This window comes from Pyxicephalus adspersus, chromosome 7 (assembly GCF_032062135.1).
Source record: "Pyxicephalus adspersus chromosome 7, UCB_Pads_2.0, whole genome shotgun sequence".
Classification (NCBI taxonomy): domain Eukaryota; kingdom Metazoa; phylum Chordata; class Amphibia; order Anura; family Pyxicephalidae; genus Pyxicephalus; species Pyxicephalus adspersus.
This window is the reverse complement of record NC_092864.1, coordinates 63695459-63711659: the sequence shown is the minus strand read 5'-3', so window position 1 is coordinate 63711659 and position 16201 is coordinate 63695459. Positions and strand designations below refer to the sequence as shown.

Sequence of the window (16201 nt, the reverse complement as noted above, 5' to 3'; positions counted from 1 at the left end):
TTGTTTGGTCATTAAAGAGTTACAAGATGCTACAGATCAGCTCACCTCTTAAAATCACCCATAACATCAGCTGTGTTTAGCAAAAGATTTCTTCTGCAAGTCATGCAAACTGCTTCCCCCTCTCCTCCTTCAAGCCTTCATCCTGCATACAAGCGAGCAGGGAAGCCCTGTTCATATCTAGGAGTCGTCCATATGATGGATGTCTTAACCCTGGGACTACCTGTACTTTGTTTTGCTGAAGATAGTTTATATAACTTTGGCTGAATGTTTGGAGTCAATGTCTTCCTGCAGATTTATTCAGATTGGATACTTGGTACTGCATGATGTAAATTTTTTTACATGTACTTTTTCAGAGCAGATCATTATTCTGACAAAATCTCCAACTTCAAGTATTCTAAAAAGTTTGAACATAAAAAGTTTCAAATATGACCATGAAAAGTGTAGAAAACTTTTAGCCTATTCTATCAGCCCGAAGATCCAGTCCAATAGCCGGAACTAGTAAAGGCTTAGTTTAAGAGATAGAGCATGTCCAACATCTGCTAAGGAACACTTTTTTTCACTGCTAGGTTTTACTAGCATTTCATCCTGCAAGATCCTGATCGATGATGAAATACATTTACATATGACATAATAGCTCTCACATGAAACATCTGTCTGTTGCTTGGGATATTAAATTAAAACACAATAACAGTCAGTAGGAAGTAAAATGAATGAATTATTTTGATGTCAATTCTCTGAAACGTGCAGCCAATGTGCTGTAGGCCCTTGTGACAGTAGAATAGGGTTAAGGGAAGAGAGGCGGGTTTGGGGGAGCTGCTGACAAGTACAGATGTAGAAACATGTGTGATCCATTTATAGAACTTCCACTCATTGGGTGGGCAAATGCTGCTTCTTCTAGTATATCAGAATTAACTCTTTCATCATACATGTTATGGAAAATAGCTTTTGCAGATTTTTACGTTTCCTACAAATACAGCTTATACAAAAGCAGGAGAATATGTGAGCCAAACCGAAGCCATTTTGTCTCTAGAACCGCAACACATCATTTGCAGCATTGTGAGCAGTCTAGACAGATTTTGACAACCAACTGGAAAATTAAATTTTATTAGGCAAGACTTTCTCCGGCACTTAGAGTCAAGAAAAGAGAAAGGGTTCGAAAAATGAAGTCCCATAGACACTGAAAGGCTGTTGTGCTGTGAGTTATTAATACTAATTACTGAGCCACAGGGGACAAAAATGTCCCCATATTTTCATTGAGAAATTGAATAGACAAGCAGCCCCTCCTTCTCCAAAAATCCCACCAAGCCCCAGTTTATTTCATCTACTCATCGGCTCCAGACTAAATCAATAGTCCACGCTCACAGACTTGACTCCAGCACACTGTGATTGTCAGGAAGAAAAACAAATCTCGCTGACAAAGGTCTCAGCAGAGTGCAAAGAATACAACACAAGGTGGATGTCAAACAGATGTCCAGTACCACTGACAAGGAAATAAATAACAAAAATATTCCAGCACTTTTATGAATAATAAAATCATTTTTGCATCCTGACGTTGAGTTTAGTGGCCGTGCATTGCCGGTAATGCTTCATTGGTTATGATCAGGCAGTGCATGACGTTACTCCTCGCTAATTATAAATTCTACAAATTATTGGAGGAGCTAGTTGGCATAAGTAAAGTTTTTTCCAACATCCTGTACAGTCCTTGTAAATCCTGTAAACCGGCATTTGCTTCCTTTACTGGCTGTTTGCCACATCTAAATGTCAGTCCAATTAGAGAGAAAAGTTTCAGTGGAACTTGGCAGGTCTACAGTCTATGGAAGGACAGGCAAGTATATCAAATGCATGTGCCATATCAGTCCTTCATTCTCTAGAAGAAAGCTGTGTTTGTATACACATCCATAAAAATTGGCTTGGATTAGGTAAAAGATCAACCCAACCAAAAGTGATATTTCAGCATATTACACGTGGAATAATTGTCATTGGAAACGAACAATCAACAACAAATCATTCTATAATTGTTAAAAAAAAAAATGCACAACAATGCCGAAGAAAGAGGAATCTCGCTGGAGATGACCGTTCCGGCGTATCTGATTGGGCGACAATCATTCATAATCTATTGTGTGTACGGTCGTTCAGTGAGCTTGGATTGTTCTGCAGTACACTTTCTCCTGTACATGTCACTTCCTGCATCGTTCAAACAATCATATCTAGCGTGTGTACACTATTGGTGGATTATATTTGAACAATCGTATCGTTACAGCTTGTACAGAACTGTGCACAATACGATCGTTCAAAATATTCGGGAATATTCGTTGATCGTACATTTTTTCAATCGATAGTTATTGCACATGTGTACCTAGCCTAAAGCTGCACACACACATGCAATTATAGTCGTTGGAAAGGATCTTTCACAATCTTTTCACGACAAAGGACTGAACGATGCATGAACAAGTGCTGTACATACAGCACCCCTCTGCTCTATGCAGAGGGGAGAGCGACTGAGCGGCACCCTGCTGCGCGCTCTTTCCCTTTACCTTCTATTAGGATTGTTTGTCGTTCATCGTCCGTGGATCCGTCAGGACAGTCGTTTGGGTGATGAACAACAGGCGCAGTACACACGCCAGATTCTCGCCCGATATCGGCCCTGAACCGATTTTCGGTCGAGAACCATTGGACGTGTGTACGTTGCTTTAGCTTGAGTTGTTTGCTGATTTCTATATTTCTGTGGAACATTAGCAGCAAGATTCTCTTAGTATGTGGCTTTGTTCTGGTTATCATAGAGCAGGGGTCAGCAACCTCCGAAGGGAGCCACAACAAGGAGGCTGAAGAGCCGCATGCGGCTCCGGAGCCGCAGGTTGCAGACCCCTGTCATAGAGGGTTAACTAGTTTTAAAACTTTTAGCACATACTCAGTGAAAAGACTGAGCCTTTTTCTATAGAACACACATACCAAAAACAGACATCAAGTCAGTGCAAAACATGCGATGGATAGAAAAAACCATTAATAGTGCAAAGAACCAAAATCCCCCAAACATTGTCCTCCATGCTTAGACTGATCCTAGTTTTTAAACAGAGGTCTGAGTTTCATACTTTTACAGATCTATGGAAGCTACAAACCATGTAAAAGCTTATGCAATCTAGCTCAAATTATTTTGAATGCTAAAAAGAAAATAACTTATACAAATATATACATGATAAGCCAGCATACAAAACAAAGATGTAGATTTCCCACGTAAGTGCATCAATGAAAATTAAGATGAAAATCTTGGTTGTATAAAGTCTCTAGAACAGCGGTCTGCAAGAAAATCTTGGTGGTCCACAGAAAAATGTGTACATTATATGCAGTTGTTATGTTTTAATAATAGTAAAACAAAAACAATATTCCAATAAATTCTTATATACTGAATGATAATTTTTTGGCATCAAAAAGTTTGACTTTGATCACTATCATTTCTTGTTTGGTCTTAGATTGGAATGAAATAAACCCATAATGAGTGAGAAAAGGCTAACCAATATTTTGCATTTCTTTAGTAATACCAAAGATAATGCAACTAATGATAATAGTGACAACAGTAATACTTCACTTAACCGTGAGCTGATCAATGAATCAGAGCCTCCACAGTCCTTGTCAGCACCATTAGGAAGATCATTATTTTACAAATGTATTTATCTTTTTATAAAAATACATATTAATGGTCCGCGGGATTTAAAATGATGAATTTAGTGGTGCGTGAGGTCTGAAAGGTTGGCGACTGCTGCCCTAGAAAATAAATATATTAGAAGCATATTTGTGTTAATTCCCATCACATTTATAAGGCTTTTTTATTCTTTTACACAAAACAATTTTTACAGAATCTCAAAGTAAATGATATTTTAGGTACGTAGTAGTAGTTTAGGAGATATATATGACATTACAATCCACACCTTTCCCCAACATTTCATAGCTTGCAGCAATTAATGGACCTGACATTTTTACTACCTGTAGTGTTAAGGATTGTTTGTTAGATAATGGATTTTATGTCAGTCTGTATAGAAAGAGAAGGGTTGTTAAAGGATTGTGTGTGTGTTAATGGTCTCATTTGCAGACAACTGATTACAGTTAGATGTAATAAATGTAATTTTATTTTATGGCTTCTCAGTTGACACCACTGTGCTAGCTAACAAGTCTATATTTACCACGTACACAATAAGGCTTCTAATTGCAGGACTGTTCTGGGTGCAAAATTACTCTTCATGCCAACTTTAACCATTATGTTTTTTGTTATATAGCAACTATTATTTTTACTATAAAAAAAAAACCTGAATAGTAGGTACTGAGAATTACTGTATGTATGATATGCTAATCAGCTGTATAAGTTATAAACTGTATTTGGTGACTAGATCTGCATAATTCTGCACTCTCCATTGACCACCTTAACATTTCAATACAAGCAATGATTGAATTGATCCTGTAGTCTTTTAGTAAGGTAGAAATTGTGCCTAAGTGCAGAATACCCCAACTGTGCCCCTCTCTAATTTACTTTTTATTGTTAAAGCTTTGCTTTCCATGACTTCATAGCTAAGCTCTACCAACTACCATTTCCATATCGGATGACAGTGATTAGGTTTCACTTGCATACTGGGAAAGTCATGCACAGAGGAGGCTTTTCTGGCTAATAAAGGAAACGGCATTTTAAAAACAGGTTAAAGGTTCAAAGCAGATTAAGTCATTTTATTCGGCAAATAATCAGGCTGTGTATGGTGCTCCAAAATTCAAAGCTGAGTAACATTGGCTTGGAAATGGACCGGTCAAAGTGGAAAATGTTGTTGTACCAGAACTATTTCAGTATGTATATGCAGTACGTCTACATATGTTGTACGATTAGCCTTAGGCTACACACTCACGTGCAATAATTATCGATTATGCATGATTATTTTGAACGATCGTATGGTACACAATTCTGTACATGCAATACGATTGTTCAAATATATTCCACCAATAATGTACACACGCTACAAATGATCGTTTGAACGATGCAGGAAGTGACATGTACAGGAGAAAGTGTATCACAGAACAATCCACGATCATTGAGCGAACGTACACACAATAGATAGCGAACGATCGTCGCCCAATCAGATCCGCCAGGACGGTCATTTGTTTCCATCCACATTTCTCATTCATCGGCGATGTTGTGCACTTTTTGTTAATGATTATCGGACGAACGGTCGTTAGTCATTCATTTCCAACGATAATTATTGCACGTGTGTATGTAGCCTTATACTATGAATAGATGATACATTTCTCACCCTAGAAACAGGGAAATTCTTCCTTAATGTTTTCAGTGTCATAGAATGAATGAGCACTTTATACACAGCATGGCATGATGTACTATTGTTGCAATCAGAACATTGCATTCCTAAATTGTTTTTGTGGTGTCAGTAAAATAAGAAAGAAAATCTTTTTCAACAAATGCATAACTGTGCCATTTAAATCTGAACATTATTTAATAAAAAAAATCTGATTATGTGTACATGAACTGTTTATTGACATGTTTTCACAGGTACAATGATTTCTAGATAAACTTGGAACATTTAGTTTTCATCAGGTTACCCAGCACAATGGAGGCTCCTGGGAGCTCATGAGACAAGAACTTACTGAGCATTCATTGTACAAAATGTGTAATCAGTGTGAGGTGAATGATGTCAGTGTACTGTGAGTTTAATTGAGACATTTTTCCATTAAAAACACATCTTATCTGTTTGCCTTCTAGATTGCCTCCCATCCGAATCTGCTGGACAGGAAGAACAATGGTCTGGCAGCCAACAAGATTCAGAGAAAGGTAACTGGTAAAAGGTATCAGGAAAGTGGTTTCAACATTGATAACTGGTATTGCTGATACAAAGACACATTGTTTATGCTTGTACCACTATTTGATAACACATTTGGAAGTGTAATGCAGTAGATCTATTCAGTTGTGTTCTTGCTAGTAAGCCAATGGCTTAGTTACTGTTTGAAGTGTGAAGTGCTAGATAATAAAATATACAGCGACCTGTGCTTTCTGGTTCTATTGGGTATTTCTCCAACCAGGGATATCAATTTTGTATTGTGTCTGATCTCCAATCTTGTGGTTTTGGTTTGAGTTTTGTTGTTACTATCATTTTCTATGTAAATACTTTTTGTTTTTTTAGTACTGCTATTTGCTTGGTATTATTATTGCTTGTCTTTGAATACAACAAAGCTCTGTATTTGGAGCTATCCATGTATAAAATGAAAAAATGTAGTAAGGATTCATAAAATCTACATATATATATACATATATATATATATATATAATATATATATATATATATATATCTCCAGGCTTAAGACAATCACCCACCCTATCTGGAGAACCAACTGGCAATATAATGCCTACCATTTCCGATGTCTTCAGGCCAGACAAATTACACTCTCAATGAGCTTATTGATTTTTTTCATCTGGTTTGGATCTATTTTCATGTAAAGATTGCGAACAAACGTTCTTTAAATCCCCTGAGGAAGCAGACAGGCGAAACGTGTCGGGACGAGACATTTTCTTTCTTTCTTTTCTAACACCTTAATAAGGATATCACTATATAGTTTGTCTGCCTTTTTTATCATGATTTTATATATGGGGAAAAAGCCAATTAAAGCACTGTGTCACTTTTTTATATGCAAAATTATTTTTTAAATTATTCTTTACAATATACTATGGTATTGCCACACTATACCCTTAGCTATTCTTGTTTTTTTTCATCAATCTGTATGGATCTCTTTAGTCCTTTGGGTTAAATTTTGACCAGCATCATCCAATATACATCTTGAGATAAAAAGAAATAACTACGACTAACCGTTCTAGATTAAATGTAAATATTGCAGCTTGAATTTTTTTTTTTTTGGGGCAACTGCTAGAACACTAATTTTGTTTTAAGTGTAAATTGGACCTAAACTTTCTGCAGTCTACAGAATCTCTTCTCTACATGTATAGAGATGAAATCTCAGACCATTAAATTATGTATTGTTTTTAACTTCCACATTACTCTTGTTTGTGTATGTTATATATCATTTTTTTTTTTTGTCACGTGACACTTTACAGTGCTTTATTCATTCTAAGGAGTCTTCCAGCAGCCCCAAATCAAGAATATTGCTATGGTGCCCTGTGGTCATAACAGTGTATAACTAAATTAGGAAAACTCCAAATTCCAGTGCATGTCTGGAAACAATAAGGCAGATGGTCATCCTGACATCATGGATCAGTGTTTCTTCACTGTGATTTCAGGACAGCATTTCCCCCATGCTGAAGTGATTATAGTTTGCTTTCCAGCAATAACTAATTGGCCCTCGTGCATTTGTTTAAATAAAATTGCATTCAGCTCGGTACATCCTTCTCTCTGTCACTTGGGCTCAAAGGTGGATTTACTGCATTCCTTAGAACTGGCATATTTAACTCATTGGGCTCCATGTATCAGAGTTTCAGTGTTCAAAACTACCAATATTTACCCGAAACTACTTCCACAATCCTGCCATTGACAATGACAACTGGAATCTAAGGATTTGATTGTGGTGTTTCTGGGGGCAAAACACCAGCCCTTTGTACTGACACCATGATACATGAGGCCATTTACGTCTTGAAATTCCTCATTCTTCCTGGTTGTTTTACTTCTTAGCTGTAGTCTTTTCCTCCTGGTTTTAGGATGCTGAAATAATTGGTTAATGATTTTGTGAAAAATGTTGTACCTGCTTAATTATTAAAGTCTTTCTTGTTGTTGTCCAAAAGATAAATTAGATGTTATTTGTTTTCATTATTCTGTTTGATGGAGAGTGCTCGGATAATGGAATGCCTCCATTTATTTTAAGACAATTAACTAAATGTAAAGATCTTTCATTAAGCTGGATCTTTAAAAAATTTTTAACCCTTTGACTATCCAATGACAATGTGTCCAACACACAACCCCCACCCAATGCTCACCCCTTCCATGGTACATGGGTTTAGCAAAGGACTACAGAAAATGGCAAATGAGAGCAGATAAAGGAGTGGATTCCATAGTCTGCTCCGCAATTAACAAACCCGAAGCTGCTCACTCCAGAAGCTCTTTGGGCTAAGAGTTGTCAAAACCCATTAATCCCGTCGAGAAGACAGGAAGATCGAGCACTGCTTGTGCTTAATCTGCTTGACTGGAGTGCAGAGGAGGCAGTAGGGGTGATGTCTCCATAAATTAAAAAGTTTTAAAAATTAAAATACAATAAAATAGGAAAAAAAAACAGTAATAGCGCCCCCCCATGTAAAGACACATAGTAACATAAACACAAAATGTACAGTAATTGTAGGGCAATTATTTAATCTAGGTACACACTTCCAGTAATTATTAAACAAACGAATTTGACAGATCAACGATTATGCACGATTATATTTGAACGATCATATAGTGCACAATTCTGTACATGCTGTAACAATACGATCGTTCAAATATATTCCACCAATAATGTACACACACTAGATACGGTTTTTTTGAACAATGCAGGAAGTGACGTGTACTGAAGAAAGTGTACCGCAGAGCGATCCACGACCACTGAACGACCGTACTCACGTAAGATAGCGAACTATCGTTGCTCAATTAGATCCTACAGGACGGTCGTTCATTTCCAGTGACAGTTCTCATTCGTCTGCGTTGTTGGTCAGTTGTTTTGCACCTTTTTTGTTAACGATTTTCTGATGATCAGTCTTTAGTCGTTCGTTTCCAACGACATTTAATAGAAGTGTGTGCGCAGCTTTACAGTTAACCCTGAAATAATGAGCAATCAAGGGTTTAGTCTGAGCTGTAAAGGCTATCTACTATGAATACTATTTAATGTACAGCGCTGCGTAATATGTTGGCGCTATATAAGTCCTGTTTATTAATAATAATAATAATAATAATATTAGTAATTTATTTTGGTTATTGTCATTTTTTTCCTTGTTTAGTGAGTGCATACAGCGGTATGGCTTGACTATTTACTCAATATTCTTTTTGTTTGTTCTTTCGTTTTCAATCCTGCAGTGACAGGGTCCCTTTATTATTTTGAGTGTATAAAAATGGCTGCTTATCTAGAATAGGCCATGGACTAGACAGCCCAGACCACATGGCTGATAACTACAAGGAGCATTGTGGACTTTTCACATCATCAGAGATTGCAGAAAGTCTGATGTTGTCAGTCAGACAAATCCTGTCTGGTAGACATGAAGTGACATAAGAGGATCAACAAGACAAAGCATTGTGTAAAACAAGATGGAAAACATTCATGGCTGCTTCTATCTATGTATATAACGACTAACTATACATAGAAAAGTTTTTATAATACATAAACTCAGACTGATCATTTTTATAAATTTGCATTAAAGTGACTTTTTGTGAAAATCAAGAAGATGGTAGTTTTTTTTTTAGGGAAACTCCATGCACAACACATATTTAGCAATGAACATGTGAATGAAAAACTGGTGTTCACCTGTGTCCATTCTTTTAGTATATATTGGATGTTCTCTCAGCTAGTTTAATAAAAAAGGAGAGGGCAGAGGCAAGGTGGGCACCAAAAAAGTGTTTTAACTTCTAGATAATAAATCAGTTTACAAAGTTTAGGACATTTTCCCAGCTCAGCAATTACAGACTTGCAGTAAATTGGGTGCAAAATGCCAGTGGTCCATAGAGCAGCCCATAGACTTTAAATCACCCAAATTGGGGAACAATCTTATAAATATGGGAGTCCAAGGACACTACATGCCTAAAAGTTTAGGGTAGGTGGGGATTAGGTTAGCAAATATTATATGTTAAGTGTTTTTCATTTAGGCGCCATAGAGGTCTGCACTTTCCCTGCTCCTTTCCATCGATCATATTGTACATAAAAGAAGTAGGAAATATTACAATTCATGTATCAAATAAAATAAAAATTAAATAAGAGTTCATATATTTTTATTCATCTGTATTTGTTCACTGCTAAGAATAATAATGTATTATGTTATCAGTCAGGTTTTCCTTTATATTTTCTAGCTTCATATGTCATTATTTATTTTATAACACTCTACTTTTCACCATTTTGCTTTGGGTTTATTTTCCCATATAGCCATTTACTCCCTATCTATCTTAGTCTGCCTTTCCTCTCTCTTGCCATGAATATTAGAAATCTGCAGAGTTATGCCCTTTGATGTTTCCCACGCACCTTGTCCAAATCCATTAGTATCTGGTAGAACAAGAAACAGAGTTAATACAGGTCACATTCTTGGGTCTTAGGTAAAGAAACACAAGTTAGTGGGCTTCCTCTGCATGTCTGACTTCTACCAAGTGTCTGATTCTTGTTGTGTCTTTGGGGGTAACTCAATTCAGTAACATATTCAGCCTGCTCCAGCTGTTCAAACCAGCCCTTTGTTTTGCTCCTTGGCTCTTGTGAATTGACAAAAAACAGATAAAAATTTAACTCTTCTATTATCAAAGGATCCAGCTTCATGCTGAGGGGGCGGGGGATTACAAAACATAATAAGTTGGCATATTTTGTGGTTTGCTCTCAAAATTGGCTCCATCTGCTCTGCATTATTATGCGGCTGCAAAATACAAGCTTAAAAAAGGGCGTGCTATGACCCAGGTAGCAGGAAAATGTAGCTGGTTTTTAAATTAAGAAATGTAAAGAAACCCCAAACTGTAATATGGAATGTCCGATATACCACGGAGGACTATAGCATTGGTGTGGTGTAGTTCATTTACACATTAAAGGTTTAGGTAAAACCAAAATTGAAAACCTTACGATTTCAGGTTGTGCGTTTAACCTACAATGGCAGTTTGCCTTTTTTTACATTGCAAGCCACTAAATAATTCTTAGGCTTTGTACACACGTGCAATAATTGTCAGTGGAAAAGATCTTTCACGATCCTTTCCAACGACTAACGACTGCACGATGCATGAACGAGTGTTGTACATACAGAACCGTTCTGCCCTATTGAGAGGGGAGAGGGAAAACGACGGAGCGGCACCACGCTGCACTCTCTCCCCTTCACTTGCATTATGATCATTCGTCGTCCATCGTTCATGGTCCTGCCAGGACAGTAATTCGGACAATGGGCGACGAGCACTGTACACACGCAAGATTATCGGACGAGAACTATTGCACGTGTCTACGTAGCCTTAGTGGTTTTGCTTGTTAGGAATGGGACCAAACTCACACAACTGTCTCCAGTAAATGTATCATTAATGCTCTGGGCTCACAGGAGGGGAGTTGGATGACCATAAGCAATCAGCTCTGGAATGTAGATTGCTCAGTATGTAGGGGCAGCAGCAAAGTATGAGGTGTGTGATTATTGCAGCCAAAACTCTAGTTTTTAGGATGCTGTAATGCACTAGTCCACCACTTTGTTGGTAATCTGCTGATCAAAGAACCCTTGACTGTGATGAAGGAGAACTATCTCTAAAACGAAAATACAGGAATGTTTTTCTGCTGTACAAAAAGTTAGGTTACATACAAACGTGCCATAATTGTTGTTGGAAAGGATCTTTCATGATCCTTTCCATAGACACACAACTACACAATGCATAAACGAGTGCTGTACAGCACAGTTCTGCTCTATGGAGAGGGGAGGGGGAGAACGACGGAGCGGCACCCCGCTGTGCTCTCTCCCCTTCACTTTCATTACAATCGTGCCTCGTCCGTGGATCCACCAGGATGACGAGTGCTGTACACATGCCAGATCCTCGTCCCATATCAACCCTGAGCCGATTATCGGACGCGAATCATCTGACGTGTGTACATAGCCTTAGTGCTAAGAACTTTTCCAAAGCTACCAGGCAATGGTTCTTGTCATGCTTAGATGTCCGGATGCAATTTATAATTATTAAAGGGGTGCAAGAGGGAGGTTCTTACACCATTCATGTTGCAGGATGTAGTCCCAGTGACCCAATGAGACACTCGCTGGATTGTGACTGCGGTAGATTACAACTAATCTAGAATAAGGTTTTATTTTTTAAATTTCACACAAACATAGAAGTTAATATACATTTACCTTAAACTAAGTTTTGGCACACAAGCAGTTGACTGCTTTATTGGTTTCCATTGGCTGGTATTTCCTAATACCTAAATATAATCTGTTCTAGGGAGATATGATTTGGTTTCCTTCGTGCAGAATAATCCCCTTTTCTTTTTCAAAAAGTTTAATAGTTTTCCAACTATAAATTACAAACAGAAGGGAAAGGAAACATAATATAAGGGGGTCATCAAAAATGAAAAGGTTTATTCAAGAATTATAATGGCATAACCATTCCTCAAATCTTTCAGGTCCCTCTACCCTAAATTAGAATTATCTCAAGTAACCAGAGGTGAGGCAATAAACATGAGGGAAACAGGGGAGAAGAATCCGTTTTATTTACCTTTGTCTCTGGGTACACTTGGATATTTAAGTGATTGGAAGGAGGATTTGGCAATTTAAAGTATAACTATAGGAAATAAAAAAGTCTCCCTCCTCATACTGCAGGGGTTAAATACTCATTTAGTTCCATGGGGTCATATAAAAAGGAAGTCTTTTTCCTTTTTTCCCTCACTCGTCCATGAGACCGTCCCCTGTGGCCTCTTCCATAAACCGCTCTGTGCTGCGGTCACAGACTCTGATATTACATTGCATTGCACACACACCAATGGCCCATCTACAACCCTACAATGGAAAGGGAGCAATGAATGAAGTAAGTAAGCTTGCTCTTTTTATCCCACCAACACCTAATAAAGAATTTATTTCTTCCAGTGGAGAGGATAACCCCACTGCAAGGAATTCTGGGACTATAGCTTTAACGTGCTATAAATGTTTTTTATCCACCCAAAAGTCATTGTATGCTTTTCCCATATGTAGGTGACTATAGGTTCTCTCTGCTCCTCAGATGACCTACTAATGACTTCCTCACTCATAACCCCATCACACGCACGGCTCCATGACTTCTCTAGAGCTGCCCCGACTCTCTGGAATGGTCTTCCCCGTCCTATTCGGCTTGCTCCTACTTTCTGCTTAATAAAAAAGAGCACCCGATTTTTCAAACTTGCCTACCCATCTTCTTTTGTCTTTTGAAACCGTCACTACTTCCCACCACTCCATATCTCCCTCCTGTGTGTTTATTCCCCCACCTACTAGATTGTAAGCTCTTCGGGTCCTCTCTTCCTCCTGTGTCACTGTCTGTATCTGTCTGGTATTTGCAAACTATTTAATGTACAGCCTATTTAATGTACAGCGCTGCGTAATATGTTGGCGCTATATAAATCTTGTTTATTATTAAATAATTATATTAGGGTAATTTCCAGCCTATATAGTTTAAATGTGAATATTTGTAATATTGAGTGAATATTGGTAAATCTGATGTCCTCATTAACATGTTGTAAATTTATCGAACATCATAAATCAGATTATTGCCATTTCTTTGAAGAAACATGAATGAACCTCTGACTTTATGCATCACATTTAGCCATATGCAGAATAAGGAAAAGATTAGGGTGGGTCTTGGCTTTGAAGCAATGCAAGCAAAGATAGATTGCTGTCTCAGCCAGACAACCAGCCTTTGTATAATGACAGGTCAGCAGCTTGCACATTTCTCTGTTTCCATCTTTTTTTGTCTTCTGTTGCCATCTCATTGCTGCTGGTCCGCTGCATCATACATGGGACCATACATAGTATGTGTTGTAATGAGCACTTGTAGTCACCATTGGAAGCCCAAATGACAGGGTGACAATGCAATTCCAGGGTTGCCAGGTATTTTATTGAAAGCTGTAGCTGCAAATATTAAAAAAAACTTGTGATTTTATTAACATAATAAAATTTATATGAGATTGTGTTGATTGTTTGTACATATACTTTAATTATACTCTATAGTTTTATTAGAGGTTTCTTCCCTGTACCAACTAGGTAACTAGCGTGACTGCTTGTAAATATTTTTATGATCTTTGCCTTTTATTTTACTACATGTTGTACCATTACTAAATTAAATTTAAGTCTACTTTTTCTTGTATTATATAAATTGATATATTGTTTGGTATAGTAAACGTTATTGATGAAGAACACCACCTTGAGCAAATTTTCCTCTATGTTTTCTAGTTTCTTACAAAACCTCAGAAACTTCCTGGTGGTTATTTAAATGCCTACCAGATTGGTCCTTTATTGCAGGGCAGTTTTCTGTCATAAGCGACGTAATCAAATCACCTAGAATGCTCCTGAGCTGAAAGTAAGACTTCAGGGGCCACAGGGTAGCAGTCAGCAGGAAAGGGAGAAAAAGTCAGTGATTTTTATAAAAACAAATAGAGCACAATATGCCATGCCTTGATGTATGTTAGCAGTCTCTGATCATCCCCTATAGAGTGTTTATAGTTTCTGACCACCCCCTGTAGCATGTTCGCAGTCTCTGACTATCCCCTGTAGCATGTTCGCAGTCTCTAACCATCCCCTGTAGCATGTTTACAGTCTCTGACCATCCACTGTAGCATGTTTACAGTCTCCGACAATCCCCTGTAGCATGTTTGCTATCCCTGACCACCCCTGTAGCATGTTAGCAGTCTCCCACCATCCCCTGTAGCATGTTTACAGTCTCTGACCATCCCCTGTAGCATGTTTACAGTCTCTGACCAGACCACCCCCTATAGCATGTTTGCAGTCTCTGACCACCCCCTGTAGCATGTTAGCAATCTCTGACCATCCCCTGTAGCATGTTAGCAGTCTCTGATCGACCTCTGTTGCATGTTTGCAGTCTCTGACCACCTTCTGTAGCATGTTTACAGTCTCTGACCATCCCCTGTAGCATGTTAGCAATCTCTGACCACCCCCTGTAGCATGTTAGCAGTCTCCAATCATCCTCTGTTGCATGTTTGCAGTCTCTGACCACCCCCTGTAGCATGTTAGCAGTCTCTGACCACCCCCTGTAGCATGTTAGCAGTCTCCAATCATCCTCTGTTGCATGTTTGCAGTCTCTGACCACCCCCTGTAGCATGTTAGCAGTCTCTAACTATTTTTTGTTAGCTTGCAGTCTCTGACAGGTTTCTCGAGCACTAAATTCACTAAATTATATTCACTAAATACTGTGTGCCACAGGGACCACACTTGAGGCCCTTTTTGACAAGAAATAGGCCACTACTGGTTTTAGGCCATCTCTTTCCTAACAAACATATGAAGTCTTTGAATCAGCTGTCCTTGGGGCATATGAGAGCCCTTAGACTGCGCACTAGCATATGATTTTATATTCTGCAGAGATTTGGATGACTTTGTCTTTGATGCTTACTATATGGCATCAGAGTTCTGAGGACTTGTCAGCATGTGAAGGACAACAACTTTGATGTAAAAAAGAACCAGGTGCTTCATGTCAGTGGTCCCTAACCTTGGCCCTGTCACCCTACCCCCTTACCTAGTAATAGGCTGGGTACTTTCTATGTAAAGAAAATTCTTTTCTCAAAATTTAAAAATAAAATTGAATTTTTTTTTATTTAGTACTTTGAGAATGTTTTCAGGCCTGGTGAAGGTAAGTTGGCAGTGCGTGCCATCCCACTTCAAAAATAATAATGGCATCTTGGGTCTGACAAGCTATGTGACCTTTGTGTCAGGGCAGGGTTGGTTTTTTTGGTTTTGGGGCCTGCCTGTGCTTTGTCAAGAATTTCATAGAGACAGCTGCCTCTCATCACCAAACTGCCTCCCCGGGTATAAGCCGCCCTGTCACAAGGCTGTCTTCACTACAACTCCACATCGAGAAGCACTGAACCTTTCACACAACATTTAAAGCCAAGCTTTGATGTTCTAACCCACTATGCCCCCACAACAACCAGTCAACTAACCTTTTTACAGAGCTAAAATAATAAGTAATGGCGTTAAATCAAGCAAAAAGGGCTCATTAAAACCAGAAGCTTTGTCTTGGCATAACTTGAACAATAGAGCATAACTTTAACCTTAAACAATGCTAATTGTGCAGAAAATGAACTTTTTCACAGAACTTTTGGTAAATTGCTGTATTATGTGCTGTATATCCCCGCATTAAAAACAAACTCAAAGAAGCTTATAATCTATTATTTTTATTGGCATTCATTAATTTTTCATTTTTGTAATTTTGTAGTGAAGAAACTAATTTCTTATTGTAAATCTGGCAATTCCTTGTCTTTGGATAACTTTCATCACAAATAATTTGGAAGCCTATGTACATGTAGGGGGACATCTGCTGTGCAGTGTGATGGCTCC

General features: G+C 38.1%; 1 protein-coding gene across 1 annotated transcript in view; it reads left to right on the top strand.

Moving 5' to 3' along the window:
- KIAA2012 (KIAA2012 ortholog) overlaps positions 1-16201 on the top strand; it is a 64952-nt gene that overhangs the window by 24717 nt on the left and 24034 nt on the right. Inside the window, exon 10 of the mRNA XM_072419137.1 lies at positions 5750-5818. Within this exon, the coding sequence (XP_072275238.1) occupies positions 5750-5818 (69 nt within the window). The remainder of the gene's footprint in view (positions 1-5749; positions 5819-16201) is intronic.